The sequence below is a fragment of the Physella acuta genome, unplaced genomic scaffold (assembly GCF_028476545.2).
Source record: "Physella acuta isolate Inbredline_101_S28 unplaced genomic scaffold, ASM2847654v3 ptg001394l, whole genome shotgun sequence".
Lineage (NCBI taxonomy): Eukaryota > Metazoa > Mollusca > Gastropoda > Physidae > Physella > Physella acuta.
The window spans coordinates 1-22,752 of NW_026732909.1; the positions used below are offsets into that span (position 1 = coordinate 1).

Genomic DNA, 22,752 nt, shown 5'->3' on the forward strand with positions numbered 1-22,752 from the left:
CTAAACAGGTACATGCTGGACAAGCAGATGAGCGAGGCCAGGATCGGCGTCAGACGTGTTGCCGTCGTCATGACGGACGGCGACTCCCACAGGAAGGACCTGACACGTGAGCAGGCCGGCAGGGCCCGGAACTCCGGCATTCAGGTCTTTGCCGTCGGCATCGGGAAGGTCTCACACGAGGAGCTGCACAACATCGCTAGCGAGAGCAGGTGAGGGCGTCACGTGGTCTAGGTGATCGATAACCAACAGTGTAGCAGATCGATAACTTATAGCAGATGAGGGCATAGAGTTCACAATGAGACCAAAGATCAATAGCAGGTGGCCTCACTGGGTCAACCAATCAACGATATTTGACATGAAGCTTCAGACACCCCGAAACTACATTACTAAACCCTTATAGTTTCTGTATCTTTATTCCAACAATCTAAACCCTTATATTTTCAGTATCTTTATTCCAACAATCTAAACCCTTATATTTTCTGTATCTTTATTCCAACAATCTAAACCCTTATATTTTCTGTATCTTTATTCCAACAATCTAAACCCTAATAGTTTCTATGTCTTTATTCCAACAATCTAAACCCTAATAGTTTCTATGTCTTTATTCCAACAATCTAAACCCTTATATTTTCTGTATCTTTATTCCAACAATCTAAACCCTTATATTTTCTGTATCTTTATTCCAACAATCTAAACCCTTATAGTTTCTGTATCTTTATTCCAACAATCTAAACCCTTATATTTTCTGTATCTTTATTCCAACAATCTAAACCCTTATATTTTCTGTATCTTTATACCAACAATCTAAACCCTTATATTTTCTGTATATTTATTTCAACAACCTAAACCCTTATATTTTCTGTATCTTTATTCCAACAATCTAAACCCTTATATTTTCTGTATCTTTATTCCAACAATCTAAACCCTTATAGTTTCTGTATCTTTATTCCAACAATCTAAACCCTTATATTTTCTGTATCTTTATTCCAACAATCTAAACCCTTATATTTTCTGTATCTTTATACCAACAATCTAAACCCTTATATTTTCTGTATATTTATTTCAACAACCTAAACCCTTATATTTTCTGTATCTTTATTCCAACAACCTAAACCCTTATAGTTTCTGTATCTTTATTCCAACAATCTAAACCCTTATAGTTTCTGTATCTTTATACCAACAATCTAAACCCTTATATTTTCTGTATCTTTATTCCAACAATCTAAACCCTTATATTTTCTGTATCTTTATTCCAACAATCTAAACCCATATATTTTCTGTATCTTTATACCAACAATCTAAACCCTTATATTTTCTGTATATTTATTTCAACAACCTAAACCCTTATTTTTTCTGTATCTTTATTCCAACAACCTAAACCCTTATAGTTTCTGTATCTTTATTCCAACAACCTAAACCCTTATAGTTTCTGTATCTTTATTCCAACAATCTAAACCCTTGTATTTTCTATATCTTTATATCAACAATCTAAACCCTTATATTTTCTGTATCTTTATTCCAACAGAAACGTTCTCTTTGTTGACCGATTTGATCAGCTACGTGATGTCCTATCTAAGCTTTTGTACGAGACCTGTGATGGTAAGGGTTAGGGTTAAATAAACAGATCGAGTTAGAAATATCCTCAGTTATATAATTATATATATATAGATAACTTAGGCGTGACCTAAGGGGTAGAGCGCTAAACTGCTAACTCGAATGTATAGAGTTCGAACCTGGTTCAAGTCAGTAGAATGTCCCTGAGTCCACTCAGCTCTGATGAGTGCCTAACTCATGTTAGGGAAAGTAAAGGCGGCTGGGCAAAGTGCTGACCACACCTTCCCTTCAATGCTGAGGTGAAGAAACAATAACACTACTTCATCTGCCCAATGGATAGCTAGGAGGGTTCTTGACTTACTGTTTATATATATATCTTATATTTCTGGAATGATCTATACTTATAACACATGATTTTTTTTTATTTCCACAGTTATACCTAAACCACGTGAGTATATTTAACTGTTCCCATAGTAACACTGTCATCACTAATGGGCCAACTAGATAATGCCGGGGGGGGGGGGGGGAACGGGACCCGAGCTTGATTCGCTTTTGTCTACAGCAGGGGTTCCCAACCTTTTTTTACTCTAGAGCACATTCTAAAATATCGGTAGGGTGGCGGGCACCACCTATTATAAATCGACAAACTCCTTCCAGAGGCGTAGCGACCCTTCCCGTCACCCGGGGACAAAACTTTCGATTTGCACCCCCCCCCCCCCCTCAAATTTTCGATTTGCACCCCCCCCCCCTCAAATTTCCGATATGCACCCCCCTCCCCCTCAAACTTTCGATTTCCATCCCCTTCAACCTTTCAATAATGTTTATGAAAAAAATTCTGTCTCTGTCGAATAGTGATAGGCGGGCACATACGAATCGTTCGGCGGGCGCCATGACGCCCGCGGCGCCCGCGGGCATGGGGTTGGGAACCCCTGGTCTACAGGCTTCTTATCTAGAAAAAAGGGCAAACGGAAAAAAGCGCAACCAGAAAAAAAGCGCAAACAGAAAAAAGAGGACACAGAAAAAAGCGCAAACACAAAAAAGCGCAAGCAGAAAAAAGCGCAAACAGAAAAAAAGCGCACACAGAAAAAAGCGCAAGCAGAAAAAAGCGCAAACAGAAAAAAAGCGCACACAGAAAAAAGCGCACACAGAAAAATGTGCAACCAGAAAAAAAAGCGCAAAGAGAAATTTGCAAAAGCAGGAAAATGCGGGAACAGAAATTTGCGCAAACAGAAACATTTTCGTTTATCAGAAATCGCTCAAATGTTAATACAGAACTAAAAATTTGATATAATACTGATTTATGAAATCTTATCAACCTAGCTGTAACAGTACTCAATTTATCGCGTTCACGGACACACACACACACACACGCACACACACACACATACGGACAAAATTGCAAAGCCCAGTTTTTCAGACTAGATGACGGGTAAGACGTCTAGATTTTGATAAATTTGGATTTTTAACTATTGCCCGATTAAAATAAGTCCCCTATACTCCGTATATGATGTAATACTGAGGTGTAAAACGATGAAAACTGACATAATTTCATGTGCTTTTTGTGCTCGATTACAATACTTCCTCTATACTCTGTATTTGAGAAAGTAAAAAAAAATAATGTCAGGATTAAACACTAATTAAAAATGTATTTTTCCGGTTTCCGCCAGCCTGCAAGTCGGAACCAGCAGACATCGCCTTCCTCATCGACTCGTCCGTGTCGGTTAAGCTCGACAACTTTAAGCTCGGGCTCAGCTTCATTGAGGAGTTCATCCAAGACTTCACCATCAACCCGAACACGGTGCGCATCGCTGCGGTCATGTTCTCTGACAAGGTGCACGACGACAAGGTCATTCACTTCAAGTAAGTGCTGTGACGTCATTCGTACGTCACTATAGGCGTAAAGGTCAACTAAATGAAGTTCTGTTTAGAACTTGACGGTTCATGGGGCAAGTGAAGTAGAGTTCACCTGTTTCTGTTTCGGCATATGAAGGGATAATTTGGTCAACACTATGCCTTTACTTTCCTTAACGTGAGTCAGGTACCTATCAAAACTGGGTGGGCACAATAAGGTTCTACAGACTTAAACCCGGATTCGAACTCGAGACTTTCGGGTTAGCAGTCGGATGCTCTACCATTCGACTACGCCGTCCCATAAAAGTCAGCCAAGCCAAGCTGCTTATTGTCTTTTAGTTCTGATAGGGAAAGATGTGGAAAAGGTGGGAGGAGGGTAGCAAAACTTAAAAATTTTGTTTCCAGTACGCTAACTTCAGCTTAAACAAATTCCAATGTTTAAAGAAATGTTTTTGTTAATCCTAATTAAACCAAATGCCTTTATGTATCACCCCCCCCCCCCATTAGTTCATTCAATAACAAACAAGACACCATCGATGCTATTCAAGCCTTCGACTGGAGACACGGTGGTCGTACTGAAACTGGTCTTGGTAAGTTTAGCCACTCTACCCTTCTACCTGTACACACACACACACACCACACACACACACATATATATATATATATATATATATATATATATATATATATATATATATATATATATATATATATATATATATATATACTGCCCTCCCAACCCTGTAACCTTGACCCTGGTTAACTCCAAGACTCTCACCTCCAGGCATCCAATACCTGATCGACAATTTCTTGCCCTCTGCCAGAAGTCACGCCGCTCTCCTCGGGATCGTCATAACTGACGGGGGACAGTCAGAACAGGAGGGTGAGGTTTTTTTTTGTGACGTCAGGTGGGGGTGTGGTGACGTCAGATTGATGCTTGGTGACGTCAGTGAGGCAATGGTAAAGCAAGGAGTTGGTCGGGAATGACGTCTTGTGAGGCTATTGTGTCGTCACAAGAGTTTTTTTTGGCGAACTATTTGCTGTTAACACAATTGGACATTTTCTCCTCCCCCCTCCCCTTTAGGCTACAGCAGCTGCCGCAAAGAGAGCGAGGGACAGTGGATTCACCATGATAGCTGTTGGTGTGGGTGGAGGTAAGTAGGGCTGGTCACTTAGTGGGTGGTGGATGATGATGAGGGGGTGGGGATGGGGGGGGGATTCACCATGATAGCTGTTGGTGTGGGTGGAGGTAAGTAGGGCTGGTCACTTAGTGGGTGGTGGATGATGATGAGGGGGTGGGGATGTGGGGGGGGGGGGGGGGTTCACCATGATAGCTGTTGGTGTGGGTGGAGGTAAGTAGTGATGGTCACTTAGTGGGTGGGGGATGATGATGAGGGGGTGGGGATGAGGGGGGTTGGGAAGAGGGGGTTGGGGATTCACCGTGATTGCCGTAGGTGTGGGTGGAGTAGTACTGGTCACTTAACGTGAGGGGTGGATATGAGGGGATCGTCCTTTTTGTATGGGGGGGGGGCATGGGTAGATGAGTAGTATTCTAATAGTTCTATGGTTTATACGTGCATTTAGTTAGGTACGGTCAAATTATGTGCAGTACAATGGGTATATTTGTGTAGATACTTCTAATTAGGGACTATAGAGTAATGGATGTTCCAAGGCATTGCTTACATCTTACCCATTACCATAGCAACCAAACAAAGTGAAGTCACAATCACTCGTAAATGTATTGAACCTTAACAAAGGATTGTGTTGAACAATTGTTTCACACCCTCCTCCCCCCCCCCCCCCCCCCCCCCACACACACAGAGCAACAGATTGGCTACGAGGAGCTGGAGAACATAGCAGGGAGCCGGGACCGTGTGCTGACAGCCACAGACTATGCCAGGCTCAACCTCATCCGTCAGCAGCTCATCGACGTTACCTGTATTCAAGGTCATTGTCTTTTAAAATTTGGTCTACTTTTACTTTCGGTTTGATTTAAAATGAAAATACATTATCCGTTACCCAACCCCCACACACAAGTTTAGTGCGAGTAAATGGGTTTAATTATAATGAAAAGCTTTAAAGTAGGCCTATGCAAACATTGCGTGCATCATTTTCATGTAATTTGGTGAGCAAAGATCGTGTGGTGTACCGCGTTTTGTGCAGTGTGACGCAAAACGTCATGTGTCACTAAACGTCACGTGCTTTCACGTGTCACTAACGTCAAGTGACTTGCAGTGGTAGGTGATGATGCATGCTGTTGCGTGGAAGAACCTCGCGTTACGTATAATACATTTACACACACTTTAGTCACAAACTATTACACGAGTTGTCTTTTTTTCATTTTTTTTTGCAACAACTTTTAGTAACAGTATAGCGTTTTTCTAACAACATATCATATTTGTAACTTTAAGCAACATGTCAGTTTTGTAACATCTTTTTATTTTTGTAACATTTAGTAACAATTTTATTCATGTTTGTAACATTGAGTAACAACTTGCCATTTTTGTAACATTGAGTAACAACTTGCCCTTTTTTTTTTTACTCCCAGTGGCCGCCAGCCAAGCAATCAGAGTAAATGCTCTTAAAGGTTAATTTCTTCCCATGTGACGTGTACAGTTACCATGACAACCACCAGTTACCATGACAACCACAGACCTTCATTTGATCACTGATCGACTTTCATGTGAAAACACATTGTATTGATGACCTATGCATTGTTTACTTGTATTGATTAACCATGTTTTATTTTTTGGCAAAGAATCTCTGTTCCATTAGGTTAACATTTGTACGAACTCAAGTTATGAATGTTGACACTTTTAAATGAGTGGTAGATCTAGTCCTATAATAAACATGGGACAGGTTCGCTCTTATCCAGTTCATGCCATTATTAATGTGTGTATGTGTGTGTAAAGTCCTTAGTAAAAACAGCAACAATTTTTTTTTTTACTTCCATCTTGTATTGAGTTTATAAGAGATAGCAAAAACAATTCTCTAAATGACTAAACGTGTAGGATTTTGGTGCTTGAATTCAACAAAAACAAAAACGGATAATAGACTATTGTGTCACTTTGTCGACAGCGTTTATTACTCATTGTTAGAGTAGGCCTACTAAAAATCACCAAAGAGAATCTAGGTCTTCTTGACAAAATTAAAAACATCTTTTTTTATTTTATTTTTAATTTGCTAAAAGTTTAAATTAAATGTAAAGTTTAGTATTAAAAATAAATTGAATGCTCTTATTGTTTGAAAATGTGTACTTTATGATGTAAATAAAAATGTATTACATGCAATTGAAAACTGAGTTGCATTTTTTAAAATGATAGTTTATTATAATCATAATCTATTTTTGTTAGTTCATTATGGACTGTCCATAGCTGAAGGTAACTATAACAGAACAAAACCTACATGGGTTTTAAGTTAGGCAGGGCGACATCATAGGAAGCCCCAACAAGGGATCTATATCTATATAATTATCTACGTCGCCCAACTAAGCGTGACACCACGCATGCACGCCGACTCTCTAGCCCTCCTCCCTCGCTCTCCAAGCGTGCGCAACAGTGTGTACCCACCCACCCCATTGGAAGCGTCCTTTCAAGAAGTCTTCACCCGTCACTAAATAGTGGCGTAATGTACTGTGATGAAAAGCTTTAGGGGCCTACTTTGTGTAAGGAAGGGTATGCAACAAGCCTTCAAATGCCCCCCTACCCCCGTTTTATGCTGCTTGTTTGTGTTATTAGTTTTGAATGCGATTCAATATCAGGTATGAGATGTTACAAAGGTAACTGTTGGTATAAAATGATACTATTTGTGAATCTACTTTTCTCTTTTGAAGAAATTGCCTATTTTCAAAGTACCCAAAACTAGTCAAATATAATCAGAGTTGTTTCACTGGGTAAAATGCGTGCTGTATTTGTAAATAAAACACTATGAGACAACTTGTATTTTGTATTATAACTGTGATCTATCCTTTTGAGATACCTACACAAATCTAGAAAATTGGTTAAATTTAAAAAGATGTAACATTAAAAAGTAATCATTGTGCACAGTTCTGACAATACAGATTAACTCTACTTGATCTACCATTACTTAGTGATAAATCTGACACCTTTTGAGAAGAGCACTAATTAAAACACTGGAGATATAGTGAAAGGTGAAATGAAAACTGATACAACCAAAAAGATACAAAACAAAATTTAATTTGGTGTTTTTTTAATCTGAAAATCAAGTCTAATAGTTATCTTGTATAAATAAACAATATAACATTAATTATAATAATAAGAGAACCCCTGCAATTAGCATTAGTTGATATTGAATAAAAAGAAATAGCATACTTAGATTAATAGCTTAAATAGTGGAATTTGTAAAAATTCATAGGGTTCTACTTCATCATTTCATTATTAAGATTTTATTTTTTTGCACGTATCTCTATCAGGTCAGACTTGAAGGGCTAGGATTTTGGCTAAGGTTAATGATAAACACAACAAAATGACTTGAATATGCATTTGTAAAATAACTTACTTTTTTACAGTTTTAGCTTTAATTAATACAGCACCAAGTTTTTTCACATATCAACAACAGTGTGGCAAATGAACAGTTTTGTAACATCACTGCTAGCTGTTATATGTGAATAGTTTCATACATAAACAGTTAAAGTGACATAAAAACAACCGTGTCACCTATCAACAGTTTCCCCTATCAACAATGTCATCAAATGTCACCTATCAACAGTGTCACCTATGAAATGTTTCCCCTATCAACAGTGTCATATACCATACTCCTGCCTCCAGGCCTCCATGACAGACGTGGAGACAATGGACCCGCCACACACAACAACTAGGACTGAAGTTACATCTGACAACTTCTGCTCTGTCACCAGCTGTTTGACAATGTTGCTATAAATAGCTGCTAGACTAGCGCCACATGCAGGCTCAACCAGGAAACGGTGATCTTCTGAAAGTAAAATTATTTTAAATGCTTCTTCAAGATTAATAATTAATGTAATTAGCTTTTGGGGAAAATGAAGTTTTCCAGTTGTTTTTTCTTACATTTTCTTAATGTAATAGTACAGCAGTGGTAGAGCGTGACCCAGCGGAAGAGTGCTAGACTGCTAACCTGAAAGTCTCGAGTTCAAATCTGTGTTCAAGTCAGTAGAATGTCCTGCTGGGTACCTAACTAACATTACTTAAGTAAATTTGACTGGGCATAGCACTGACCCTGCCATTAGGTACAGAAACAGATGAGCTATATTTCATCTGCCTTATGCACAGTAATGTCTTAAGTGAGGGGACTTAGATAATAGCAACATTAAAAAAATTGTAATCTCACCAGCAAACTTGATGCAGGCATTGACAGCTTGCTTGTCTGTGATTAAGTAAGGCAGAAGTTGAGGTCGAGCTTGTTTGTAATATTCCAATGTAGTGGGGCACACACTTAGAGCACCTAAAGTTTTTGCGATGCTGACACAAGCAACATTGAAAAAAATATTTACTTAAGTTTAAATATTTCATTCACTAAATAAGTTAAATATAAAATTCTACAAAAAAGATTTTTAGAAAATCTACAATATATTATTTTTTTAAATGTTTATTTTCTAAAAAAAAATTATGTTGGGCAGTAGGCTAAAAATTCTCCATTAAAAATAGTTTTCAAAAAGCAAACTATTACTTCTTTTAAAATAATTTATTTTCCAAAGCTAATGTTACAAATTTTAAACGAATTTTTATCAAACATGGCCATTGAACTTTTATTAAGCACATAGCCATTTCTTACCTAGTAATTCAACTTTTATTAAGCACATAGCCATTTCTTACCTAGTAATTTAACTTTTATTAAGCACATAGCCATTTCTTACCTTGTGATAGCAGGCAGAGTCACCACCTCCCCAACTTGTACTGCAGCATGAAAGGAATGAGCTCCCTCTGTCTCCATTGTTAGAACTGGCACATCCTCCCACCCCACACTCCTCATCCCTTGCACTATACCATTACACAATCCCCCGCCCCCCACGCTGGTCACCACAAGGCCAGGCTTCTCCTCCAGTTGGCGACACGCTTCTTCAATTATGCTGGCATGGCCTTCCCTGTTGGGTGGTCAAAAGATACAAAAATATCATCACTAAGTTGCAATCATTCAATTATACGCACAGACTGATCTAACATGTCAATGAAATATCATACATATATATATATATATATATATATATATATATATATATATATATATAATTCTCTACATCGCCCAACCATGCGGGACACTATGCACGCATGCAGACTCTAACCCTCCTCCCGCCCCCTCCCTTGTTCTCTGGGCATGTGCAAAAGTGTGTACCCACCCATCCTATTCATATACAAAGTGGGTTGACTCATCAAGTTTAATTTAAAGAATTCAATAAAACAAGAATAAAATGATATTTAAATTAAATATTAAGATAAATGTCTAACAGTCAACTGAGTACTATAACAGTAAATGAAATACAGAGAGTAGGCTAGAGTAGGCAATAAAATGTCTACAGCAAGTAAATCCAAGTAAATGTCAAGTACTCTTTCAAACCTGTCAGTCCATGTGGCAGGTGAAGTAGACTGCACCTGTTTCTGTGAACATATAGTGTGGTCAGCACTATGCGCAGCCGCCTTTACTTTCCCTAATATAAGTCAGAGCTTCATGGACTCTAGCCTGCAGTCAAATGTAAATCCAGATAAATAAAAATGTCACAACCTTTTAAGTCCAAGTTTTCATCTTACCAAATATCTGGGTGCTCAAAAGCTGGTACATAAAGAGCTCCTATTTAAAAAAAAGAATACTGAAATTCAGGTTGTTTTAAAACAAATACAAGTATTAAAACATTCAACATGTGTTTTAGTTGGTTCAGCTACTGAATATCAGAAAATATAAATACAAGTACATGAAATGTTATTTCAAAACTGTGAATCTAATTAATGATTAGTTATCTAATTAAAATTGAAATATTTAAATTACATGCCTAACTACAGAGAGTATGTGAAATTAACTAATTTATCTACATGAACTGATCATTCAGGAAAAAAAATAATTAAAAGCTTTGATTCCAATCTAGGCTTACCTGGTTGTGTACTTAGCTCCTGAGCTAAGATTTTAGCTTCATCATAAAAATCACCATGGACCTTAACTTCAGCATCCTTAAAAAAATAATTTTCCTTCTAGTTATTGTATAAATACTGAAACATTTTAAACAAAAAAAAACAAACATTAATTCATTTAATATAGCTATTTATAAAAATTCATTAACTAACTAGAAGCTTGAGCCTGTCAGCTAAGAATGCCGGAGTTGATTTCGGCAATATAATGGTACATGATATCCCAAGTTGTCTGCAGGCAAAGGCAGCTGCCATCCCAGCATTACCCCCAGAAGCACAGTACACATGATCACAGCTTTCATTATCAACAGCCTGGAATTAAAATTCATATTATTTTTATCCAAAAGTAAATAAGTGCTGATTATCAAAAGATTGGTGATTCTTCAAGATATGAATTAGAAAAAATTAAAGGCCAAAAAATTATGGTACATGAGCTACCAAAATCAATCAAATGTGGAGCAATAATAAATAATCCCAGCTTATACAAACTGATATCTAAATGTGTGTAGTTTTAAATATAGGCCTAGAAGACATGTGTAATATGTATACTTTTAAATTGTGTAAAATCCCCTTATAATTAGAAAAAATTAAAGGCCAAAAAATTATGGTACATGAGCTATCAAAATCAATCAAATGTGGAGCAATAATAAATAATCCCAGCTTATACAAACTGATGTCTAAATGTGTGTAGTTTTAAATATAGGCCTAGAAGACATGTGTAATATGTATACTTTTAAATTGTGTAAAATCCCCTTATAATTAGAAAAAATTAAAGGCCAAAAAATTATGGTACATGAGCTATCAAAATCAATCAAATGTGGAGCAATAATAAATAATCCCAGCTTATACAAACTGATATCTAAATGTGTGTAGTTTTAAATATAAGCCTAGAAGACATGTGTAATATGTATACCTTTTAAATTGTGTAAAATCCCCTTATAATTACAAAAAAAGCACCTTTTAAATTGTGTGTAAAATCCCCTTATAATTACAAAAAAATGCACCTTTTGAATCATGTGTGAAATCCCCCTTATAATTAAAACAAAACTACCTTTTGAATCATGTGTGAAATCCCCTTATAATTAAAACAAAACTACCTTTTGAATCATGTGTGAAATCCCCCTTATTTTGAAAGAACCAGGAGGCTGCAGGTTGTCTAGCTTCAAGTAAACCTTGAGTCCAGCATGTTTTGACAAGGGATGACTTAAGATGGTTGGTGTTTCTATATACAACTTATCAAAAACCTTTTGTTTATGAATTGTATCTTGAATAGGCTTATGATCACCACCTCCAATTAGCTCCATGTTTCTGCAGACTAAAATAATACAAATGTATTCTAAATGTAACAAAGTTTACTTGTAATGCACCATAATCAATTTTATCATATGAGCTGATTGTTTAAAAGGATTTTAACAAAAGACATTAACAACAATAATGGTTGAGTTTCCAAATAAGACTAGTGATCAGTGGACACTTTTACAATGCAGTATCAAAATGATATGGATGGTTAATGCTGACCTATTGACTATTGATTGAGCCTAGACTTTTTTTTTGGGGGGGGGGGGGTCGATTCTAAATACTAAATATCATCCAAAATAATTTATATTATTACTTTATATTTATTTATACTAAGTTTATAGTATACTTAAAAATAATATAGATCTACTTATGACTTATAATATAAATATAATTATAACTTGGGTTGATATTGATAAACTTGATTTGTGTTGAGTGTTGAATTTTTAATTTTAGTATATTAAATTACTAAAATTAGTATATTTATTTATATTTGGTGTTGATAATGAGTCTATTCTAAATTAAAGAAGCATTCAAATATTCAATCATATTGTAAAGAATAAAACTAGATGTAGATCTAGATCTAAAATCTAAATTCTAGAAACAATCTAGATAAAAACAAGTGTTTACTAATGTTCAAACCAAGCAGACTGCTAAATGGAGGGCAAAGGTCACGGTTGCGAAACGATACTATCTTCAATGCTAGGCCTACTTTAAAATTTTATTAACCCTAGGCCCTAGCTTTAAACATATTTATAAATTTCGTCTTTTAAAGTATGAAAAAGGTCTTTAGTATTTTAATATTAATAAATCCATCAAATTTGATGCCTTGATCTTGCACAAGAAGATAGATCTGTAGATGTAGATCTGTGAAGGCAAAATACAAAAATATTAAGCATGACTCTGGTCTGCTAGAAATAGATCTTGAAGCTTAATAATAATAAAAAATTAATAATTTTTAAAAATGTATGAATAGATAAAAAACAAAACACAACATGTAAACTAAGCCTATTTCAAATAAATCATGATCAAGGCTTTAAAAACATTATAATAAGTAAACAAGAGGACGGTAAATTCAATTTTTTTCAATTTATTCAATATGGAAAGTGTTTGTGTTGTTGGTTACCATGTGTGACGAGAGAGAGAGAGAGAGAGGAGGGGGATGAGAGGGATTAAGTCATTAAGAAAGTGTACTGTCACACAAAAGTAATTTTTTAAAATTGAATGTATGCGTATGTGTGTGTAATGGGCATGTTTACCCCCCCCCCCCCGGAACGAAACATAATTTATATAAAAAAAATATTTTTACCGGTGTCCGTCCCCCTACCACCTAATGTACAAGTTATGTATATTCGCCCCCCCCCCCCCCCCCCTCGAAGAAAGTCTACCCCCTCCTCCGAACGAAATGGAGTTTGTATAGAAAATATATACTTTAAACAGTGTCCGCCACTCGGAAATTTTAGTCCACCCCCCCCCCCCCTAGAGGAAAAAGTCTGGAAGAAACACTGGTGTGTGTGGAGGGGGGGGGAGGGGGGGAAGAGGGGGGGGTAGGGGGGTAGGGTGGTAGTGGTGGGGTGGGGTGGGGCAAGGACACACAATGCGCAAGGTTAACTTTTATTTTAGGCCGATACTATAACTAACACAATCCATTTATTTGATTATAGTGCCCCTTTTAATGTATTATGCTTGATTTATGTTTTCTTCTCCTGGCAATCGTATCTTAAACAACAAAACACTGCAGATAGGAATTTTACTGCTGATAAAGAGATCTATAATATTTACATTTACAAAATATTTAAAACTAAACTGGTGGCTTAATTTATAAAAGTTAATATTTTTAATAACCTTAGGTTGTGTTAAAAAATCCGACGACACCGCTCTTTAAGTTAGAAAATAGTTATTTACCAAAAACCGATTGGTATGGCTTCTAGACGATTTTATAGACAACTTCATGCTTTATCAAACATCGCTAGAAAATCATTTAAAGCAGGTGCTGCCGTAGTAGTTGGAGTTGTTGTTTACAAACACTGGAGCAGTGATCACAATGCGTTACATGCCTCATGGACGACAAGTTACGAACCAACTGTCAAGTGGGATCCAAATTGGGATAGGTACTTAAAAAACTGCAGTGTAGGCCCAAGTACTTGAAGTACAGAGTAGGGCTCAGTAGGGTGCACGCACTGCTGTTGGGTGTGTAGTGTGTAGGCCTCAAAATTGTTGGAAATATAAAATTTTGTTAAGACTTTAGTATATAGATCTACTATATATTTTTATATTGAATTAATAAAGATCTGGATTCTAGCTTTAAAAAAAAATTGGTCTTTGTGGGTGCATGTATGCAAAGGGGGGGGGGGGGGGGGGAGAAGAAAGAGGAGGGTAAAATCTTAGTTTAGCGTCGTAAATTCCAACGTAGCTAGTAATGTGCGATGAAGGTAACTAATGAATATTTCTTTCATTTGGCCATATTTATGTCATATTTTACATAATATAACAGATAATTGAATAACAAATCACAATCCAAGACCAAACCAGTCATAAATATCCTGGAATAAACTTTAAACTACCCCGTTCGAGACAACAATGAGTAAATTCAAGCAGCGGCCATGTTTCAAAAACAATAAATTGTCTATTCGCATGTCTTTTGTGTTGATTTTGTGGTTTAATATGATTGCTTTGTATTGTTTTAATATTAATACATGCCTGGGGGGTCGTCCATAAATGACGTCAAACTCGTAGTGGGGAGGGGGGTTCACATGGTGTGACGAATTTTAGACGTTATTTTGCGTTTTAGATAACTGTTTTAATACATTGTAATAACAATTGATTAAAATACTCTATTTTGACAGAGTTCAGACAAGATTTTGGAAAAATATAGCTGTTTAAAAACAATTCAACTGCAATTTTGAGGGGTTGTAGGCTGAGGTGTGACGTCACTTTAGGGGGGTGGGGGGTCTGGCTTTTTGTGACGACGTGTGGGGGAGGGGGGGGGGTAAAAATCGTCAAAAAAGCGTGACGTCATTTATGGATGACCCCCCTGTATAGTAATTTTTCTTTTTTTAATATAGTTGACATGAATGACTAATAGACCTTATCAGACTTAATAGTGTGCATCCAAGACCACAACAATTGTTGGGAGGTTGAACTTTTGAACACTTTATTTGCAGTAAGCAAATCAATTATTTTAGATCACTCATAAATGACGTCGCTCTTAAGATAGTAATGACAGCGTGCATTATTACAGAGCAAACATGAACATATTGTTTCAGATAGAAATTGTGATTTGTGGTGGGGAGAGGTTGAGTAGAACTCAGCGATGTGATTTTGGAGACGGGTCAGGTTTTTTTTTCGTGAAAACGGGATGGTTGTGGGAGAAAGACCAGCTGTAGAAGTATGACGCGTCATTCATTGGTGATCCATTTTCTCAGTGGGGACGAAAGAACTATTAAGAAGGGTCAAGAAATGTAAAAAGCTTGCTGAGTCGCATTTCTTGAACCCTACCTTTTTCATTCCCCCACTTAGCACATCGTCACCGAGTTAACGCTCGCACGTGACGTCATGTAGCGGTACCGCCGACCGTTAGGCTAATTTTATAGAAAAAAAAAAACAACAAGCACTGCCTTTTTGACGCTTTTGCGACGTTTAATTTGATTACATAAGTTGGTGTTCATTAAACAGCCCCTAACACATCTATCACTCGTCCATTTAAACGTACGTAGTTATTTCTGCAAGCTTGCTGTCTGAGACTTTCGGCCCTTTAAAAATGTATTAAGCTCACACCGTATAGAACTAGACTACCTATATTAAGCTCCAAAAGAAGCTTGGTGAAAACAGGATGGCCGTCCGATTTTGTAGCTGCTCCGCGCTTTATAAAAAGCACAATAAACGATAAGATGACACTTATATTAAAGTAAATTATAGTTCTGAATCTTGATACATTAAAAGTGATATTCGGAAATTATGAGCCAGACAGTCAACATGATATTTCAATTTAAGTCCAAGAAAATAAATTTCCTCAAACGATGGAACATAACTAAATTTTTGCGCAGTTTAGCGAAATTGAATTTAAGTATTTACGTCATCTTACAAAGCGCGATAGCCTACTGATGCTCTAACGCGGCCCATGCTAATGGCCATATTCCTAACGCCCCGCATTAGACGCAGCTCAATTCGTCAGCAGGCATTTGGTGGCAAGCCTTTTTGACGGGGATAATGTGTTAAGTTAAGGCCGTTTTGCCAAATGTCTTAAACTAGCAGGCTTGCAACATTTATGATAATTCGTTTTAAGCAAGGTATACGTATACTAATGCTTATTTATCGTTATTTTGATTGAACAAAGCATTATAGAGGTTCTCCATCAACCACATAGGTATTTTTCCCCGTTCACCTCCTTTCATGAGACCGACACGTCATAAATTGCAAAGCCACCTGAGTTGACGTCACAAATCTTCACTCACTCCCGTAGCAAATCATATGTGACATCATTTATGGACAACCCCATATCACTCACTTGGGTACTTGATATTGACAATTTGACAACAAAGGATAACCAAAATCTGTCTGGCAGGTGGAGACTTGCGATCGACCATAATGACAACACGCACTTAAGGGGTGGAGTGGCTGATTATTTTAGATGATGTTTTACGAGGGAAGCTGGTGGATAATACATTTTGTCTCTCTGTATATATAAATGATGACAAACATTTATTGTTGTCAAAATTATGGCTAGAGATCTTAGATAAGGCAGAGCGAAGCGTAATTTTTTACATTAGGGGTCATCCATAAATGACGTCACGCTTTTTTGACGATTTTTACCTCCCCCCCCTCCCCTCCGTCACACGTCGTCAGAAAAAGCCAGACCCCCCCCCTAAAATGACGTCACACCTCAACCTACAACCCCCCTCAAAATTGCAGTTGAATTTTTTTTAAACATCGATATTTTTCCAAAATCTTGTCTAAACTATTACAATTTATTAAAACTTTTTTCTTTTTTTATAATGCAAAAATGTGACGTCGCAACATCTGAACCCCCCCCCCCCCCTCCCCCTCATCACACATCGTCACAAAATTACGGACCCCCCCCCCTCCCCCTACGAGTGTGACGTCATTTATGGATGCCCCCTTATGACTTGTTGTGACATTGACAACAAAAATATGACGGAGGTTGGGGTTTAATTAAGGTAAAGAGAAGTAAAAAAAAAAATGTCATAAGTTACGATAGAATCACTAGATCTAACTGATGGAAAGAAAAACCTGAAATGAAAATAGTGAACATTCAAACAATAAGAAAAAACTCAAACTATATAGTAATAGTAAGATCAAATAAACATTAGTAAAAAAAAAACGTGATTTAAAACATGGATACAAGTTGCATCTCACAATGCTTCTAGAATTAATAAAGTTGTTTCTTAGGACATTCAGTTTTTAAAGAGCAGAATTTTAAAAAATGCTTTGTTATACGGACTATACAACAAGACAATCATATTTAAATACATTTTCATACGAATAGAAATGAAAGGGAAGCTACTCTAAATAACATTTTCTTAAGATGGCTGCTGTTTTTAATAGTAAATTTACTATCTCGAACAGGGTTGATAAAAATTAATTTCAGGATATTTAAATTGATTTAACCATAAATGGTGATCTATTATTCAATTATTTATAATATTTTATCAAAATATACGAAAATATACTCATATTTAATGACATATTCATTATTGCACTCTCTCCTACATTACTAGTTTTGGCCGAATTTACGACGCTAAACTAAGATTTTACCGAGGAGAGGTTCTGTTTTATCATAAATTTATGCAGACATTGACGTGTTAGGCCTACATCTTTATTTAATAGGGCTATAGAGTATAGACCTAATACTGATAAATTATTAATTGAATACTGCATATCTAGACAGATAGGGGTAATAAAACCTTGTTTGATGGTTTGCATGCTAAATGTAGGGTTTTCTTTATTGGCACTTTGAGTGGTAAAAACAAGGGTATTTTTAGAAAGAAATATGATTATTTGATAGGTCTTGTGAACATAAAAATAATAGGTCTATATGTGTTGAATACACTTTAATAGGCTTTAATTGACTTTTAAAAATGTTTTATCTATGATTGTATGTTATATTATAATGTATGTAGGCCTAGGCCTAAATGATTTAAATTTTGTTTACTTAACCTCAATTGGTTGATGTTATTGTAGGTGACCAGATATTTATATTACAGAAGACAGACTTTTTAGACAGACTATTCAGAATGACTGAAGCCCACTATCACTAGCTGTTTATTAACTTTTACTGTAATTGTAAGGTTAACATATTAAAATGAGTGTATTAAACAACATATGGTTATTAAAAAACCATCACATAACTGCGTTTTCATTTCTGTTGGAATATCCAATTCGCTACTAGGTTAGATTCTAAAAGATATTCATCTGTCATTGTCAGCCATGGCATCATGAAAGAAATAGGCCCATAGATATGTTATTATCAATATCATAGACTATACTGATTTTTAATGTGTCTTGCAGACGAGATCCAGCAAGCTTGATTCCTCCCCCTAAACGCAAATGTGAAGAAGAAGTGGAAGAATACAATAAATTGGTGGCTAACTGCACACCAACAGCCAGCCGTCACATCCTTCTGATTCGTCATGGGCAGTACTTTGATACTGCACATGTAGATAAGGAAAGATTTTTAACAAGTATAGGTTTGTTCTTTGTTTTTTTTGGCCAGTCTTTAGTGACTTTAGTCACAATTTTATTTAATTTCTGTCATTATTTAAAAAAAAATAATTGAAATTGATAGGAGAATTTCAAGGAGAATAATAATAAAATTGTTACAAATTAAAAATTCTGAACAGGTCGAAATCAAGCTGAACTGACAGGCCAGAGACTTAAAGATTTGGACTTACCTTACACAATACTTATTTCTTCAACTATGACAAGAGCTATAGAGACAGCACAATTAATTCACAAGTATTTACCAGAGCTTGATTACAAACAGGGTAAGTATTTATTGTGTGCTGAACATTTCTGTTGGGTTCTTCTGTTTAGGGATATGCTGGACAACACAATGTATATGATACAACAGAATTGATAACATTAATGCTGATACTAAATAATAATAAAGAGTTTAATAATATATATACATAAATAATAGTATAATAAAAGTTAATGACACAAATTACGATACACAAGACTTAGCACACTCGTCCACATCATCTTCCAAAAACAACAGGCCGACCAACTGCTACACACCCTAACACATGCTCTCTCACCCATCAACGGACAGTCCTCACATGAACATGTCTCATTCTATGTAAACACACTCAACCAAGGGCTACAACTATATAATATACAAAAAAAAAGGGTACCTGGTTTTTTTTAGCACACTACACACACACAATTAGGGGACACTTCATGTCAGGGATGTAACAATATCTCTCAAATAATTGCTACCTGTGTGTTCAATACTAATTTACATATCTTCATGTTTAATAACTACTTAACCTTTTCTCATTTAAGCAACTTTTCCACAGTCCTTTCCCATCTCATTGTAAGGGACCTAACTCTGCTAAAGACATGAGTTATAAATAAAATTAACAATATTCTACCTAATTGAAACTCATAAAATAAAATCACATGATGAGCCGGTTGCAGCTGAATACACTTGGCACATTGATAGACAGAAATAGCACTATTTTTTTCAATCTTGAAAATTTGAAAAAAATAAACATGTTTGTTAAATATATATATATATATATATATATATATATATATATATATATATATATATATATATATATATATATATATATATATATATATATATATATATATATATATATATATATATATATATATATATATATATATATATATATATATATATATATATAAAGTATGAACAAAAGAATAGCATTATTAAAACAGGACACAACAGTGTGACTAAATAAATGGCAGGAGCTTTTTAGAATTTGTTTTGTACATTGTTTAATTAAATATTTCAAACCATTTAAAATATTTTTGACTAATGGCAATGTTGCTATGTTACTTAATTTTTAGATGACAGCTTAAAAGAAGGTGCACCCATTCCACCTGAACCTCCATTAGGCAGCTGGAGACCAGAACAGAAGGTTATTGAACAATTTTTTTCATTCAATAGCCAGTATATCTTCATTTTTCTTTAAATATTGAAAACTCATTACATATATATATATCCCAAAAGCATCTATATCATTTAATTTCTCCAGCAGTTTTTTCAAGACGGAGCAAGAATAGAAAGTGCCTTTAGGAAATATTTCTATAGAGCTGATCCCAGTCAAAAGGAAGACACATATGAGATCATAGTATGTCACGCCAATGTCATCCGCTATTTCATATGCAGGTTGGTTTCACTATTAAAATTTCATTTTAGTTGACATTTTAAATTTATTTCAATATTCTTTAGTTTTTACAACCTTTATTGTTAATTTCAAGTTAGTTTTAAATTTTTATGTTACACAAAGTTAGTGTTGTGAAAACCATGACTGTGCCTGAAGGCTAGAGATGATCTTTAACTAGACAGACTTTGTCCACTGTTTCAGGGTACTTCAGTTTCCTCCAGATGCCTGGTTGAGATTTTCTCTAGCTAATGGTAGTATTTCACATGTTTGTATACGTCCTAGCGGGCGAGTGACTGTCAAAGCTGTGGGTGACCATGGGTATATTCCGGCCAAACTTGTAACATACAAGTAGTATTTTAGTCAAACATTGTTCCCTTTTACTTTTTTTTACTTTTTTATCCCCTAAAGCGTGTAAAAATAGAATCAACATTTTAATGTGACATGGCTTGACATACAGTCATGGTGTGATTAATTTAATGGAGCATATTTTTCTACAATTTTTTGTTGATCAAAGTTTTTTAACTTACTGGATAACAATGAGTATGAAAATATGCTCAGATAATTTTATGTTAATGTTAATTTTTGCCTTTTTTACGCACTGTGTATCTGGTTTTTATTTTTGCAGTATTGAACTTTACTTTGTAATATAAAGATATTTTTGAATATATAATAAACACATACATCCTAGCAATATTTAAAAACAATTAATAAAACCAACTCAAATTTTAAAGTCACTATGTGGTTTAGAAAGCCTAATACTGCCAATTACAATAACCATCACTTAGTATTCTATTCCTTTACATTTGTACATTGTTCATATTTATTTATATACATAATTTGTTGACTCTTTTGACAAAGTTCTTTATGATTAATGTACAATAAGCACCTGGATGTGAAAATGATACCATTTGAAGGTATTTTATTTAGTGTTTAAGTCCTAGATGATAATTAAACTTTTACATAATTTTAAGTTATACTTAGGTGGCTACTTTTACTGTATGTTTTGTGTATTGCCATTGTTATTAACTTTTTGATAAAAAACTTTATCAGTTATCTTGTGTCTATTGTAATGTTCAAAATTATTACTTTTTTTACTAGTTAATATATTATAAAAAAGTTAAAAAAAAAAATTATATTGCTCTGAATTTGTGTACATCTGCTGTGTTGTTTTTTTAATACATGAGGGTTATTGTAACTACAATCTAATTCATTTTTAATGGTGCCACATTACAGCAATGAAAAAATAACCACGAAGGATTTTAAACATAACTTTGCTAGGATAACGTCTTTCTTTCTTAGAGCCCTGCAGTTCCCTGGTGAGGCATGGCTACGTTTGTGCATTGCCAACTGCAGCATGAGCTTGATCACCATACAGCCAGATGGACTTGTTGTCTTAGAAATGATGGGAGACCATGGCCATATAGACCCAGAACAAATCTCTTTTCATTAGACCACTAACATTTTGTTCCTGTTGAAATCCCAATGTTGTTACTGCTGACATCTGGTGGAAAATTAGAACCCTGGTAGACTCAGGTGTAAGAATGCTCTGGCAGGTGTCTGTCTTTCAAAAGTAAGTCTTTCCACCACAGGTGCTCTATAAAATAACTACTACAGGTACTGGTACCAGTTTGTGCATCTGAGTATAACTAGTATAAGGAGTATACTAACATCACACAGTAAAAGACCTGTGCTTATTTGTTCATATATTTATTATATAGCCTTAGGTTATTGAAATGTGTACTTAGTGCCTCACATTCCTCCATACTGAGCCTTGTTATTTCTTTGTATTGTAACCACCTGTCAGGAAAGACACGCCTTTGTTACCTTCAGACCAGTTTTTATTTGTGAAAAATAGACAAAAATAAACAGAAGCTGACTACAAAAAACATTGTCTTTATACAAGTCAATTTTTACGACATGGAAGTATCTACTTTATAAAATACCAAGTTTACTTTGTAAATTACAATGATGTACTCTTATTACTAACTAGTCTGATTTATTATAGTCCTCAACACAGAATTTTGAATTCTGAAAGTCACATTAATATGATGCAATGAATATTAAATATAGACCTGCCTGTCTATTTAAACTGTGTCCATTTAAACATTTTTAAAAAAATTATTAAACTGTTGGGGTTACTGTCAATTATCTTGTTTTTATTTGTTCATGTGTAGTGTTTTTGAGTATCATTTGTCTTTACACCAAGTTAAATTTTGTTTCTATTGATTTATCAAAGTACTGATTTGCATGTTTTTGATAAACAAATCTAAATTTGTTGACTTCCTAAAAATGTGGCTTGGACTTGGACTATAAATTATGCAATGCTTTACACAAAATTTAGAAACCAGATTTCGGTACTTTACCAATATTCTTTAAATTGTTATGACTAATTTGTAACTGGAGGATAAGAATCAAAACACATTGTTGAGCTGTTCAAAAAAATATGAAAAATACAAAAATCTTATTTTATTGACTGGGGACTGTAACCCCCATCTTCACCAAGTAATCAATAGTTAATTAAGGAGGGTTGAAGTATTAATAACACAAAACTTTTT

The 22,752-nt window shown here is 35.2% G+C and overlaps 3 protein-coding genes across 9 annotated transcripts; 2 read left to right on the forward strand and 1 right to left on the reverse strand.

The window, feature by feature from the left end:
* Positions 1–8: 8 nt before the first annotated feature.
* On the forward strand, positions 9–6,695 carry LOC131927274 (collagen alpha-1(XII) chain; the record flags this gene model as incomplete). Its single annotated transcript, XM_059283037.1, is given in 9 exon segments — positions 9–209; positions 1,526–1,599; positions 1,988–2,002; positions 3,222–3,414; positions 3,913–3,995; positions 4,190–4,288; positions 4,490–4,559; positions 5,227–5,352; positions 5,954–6,695. Coding segments are annotated over 9 exon segments (898 nt in total), but the record flags the coding sequence as incomplete, so codon positions are not given.
* Positions 6,696–7,614: 919 nt separating this feature from the next.
* Positions 7,615–13,829, reverse strand: LOC131927291 (L-serine dehydratase/L-threonine deaminase-like). 5 transcript variants are annotated; one of them, XM_059283066.1, is made up of 8 exons: positions 13,719–13,829; positions 11,615–11,832; positions 10,674–10,829; positions 10,484–10,559; positions 10,146–10,185; positions 9,257–9,484; positions 8,731–8,861; positions 7,615–8,355 (listed from the first exon to the last, which is right to left on the reverse strand). In XM_059283066.1, the coding sequence occupies exons 2-8, from the start codon at positions 11,819–11,821 to the stop codon at positions 8,168–8,170; spliced, it is 1,026 nt and encodes a 341-aa protein (XP_059139049.1). In that variant the 5' UTR covers positions 11,822–11,832; positions 13,719–13,829; the 3' UTR covers positions 7,615–8,167. The 5 variants fall into 5 exon arrangements, with proteins under 5 accessions (XP_059139049.1, XP_059139050.1, XP_059139047.1 ...); XM_059283067.1 differs by lacking the exon at positions 13,719–13,829 and adding an exon at positions 13,596–13,619; XM_059283064.1 differs by lacking the exon at positions 13,719–13,829 and adding an exon at positions 12,444–12,537.
* On the forward strand, positions 13,684–22,334 carry LOC131927292 (serine/threonine-protein phosphatase PGAM5, mitochondrial). 3 transcript variants are annotated; one of them, XM_059283072.1, is made up of 6 exons: positions 13,684–13,924; positions 18,342–18,520; positions 18,674–18,817; positions 19,878–19,948; positions 20,069–20,199; positions 20,399–21,627. In XM_059283072.1, the coding sequence occupies exons 1-6, from the start codon at positions 13,734–13,736 to the stop codon at positions 20,547–20,549; spliced, it is 867 nt and encodes a 288-aa protein (XP_059139055.1). In that variant the 5' UTR covers positions 13,684–13,733; the 3' UTR covers positions 20,550–21,627. The 3 variants fall into 3 exon arrangements, with proteins under 3 accessions (XP_059139055.1, XP_059139053.1, XP_059139054.1); XM_059283070.1 differs by having other exon boundaries at positions 13,685–13,924; positions 20,066–20,199; XM_059283071.1 differs by having other exon boundaries at positions 13,686–13,924; positions 20,066–20,199; positions 21,497–22,334.
* Positions 22,335–22,752: the final 418 nt, after the last annotated feature.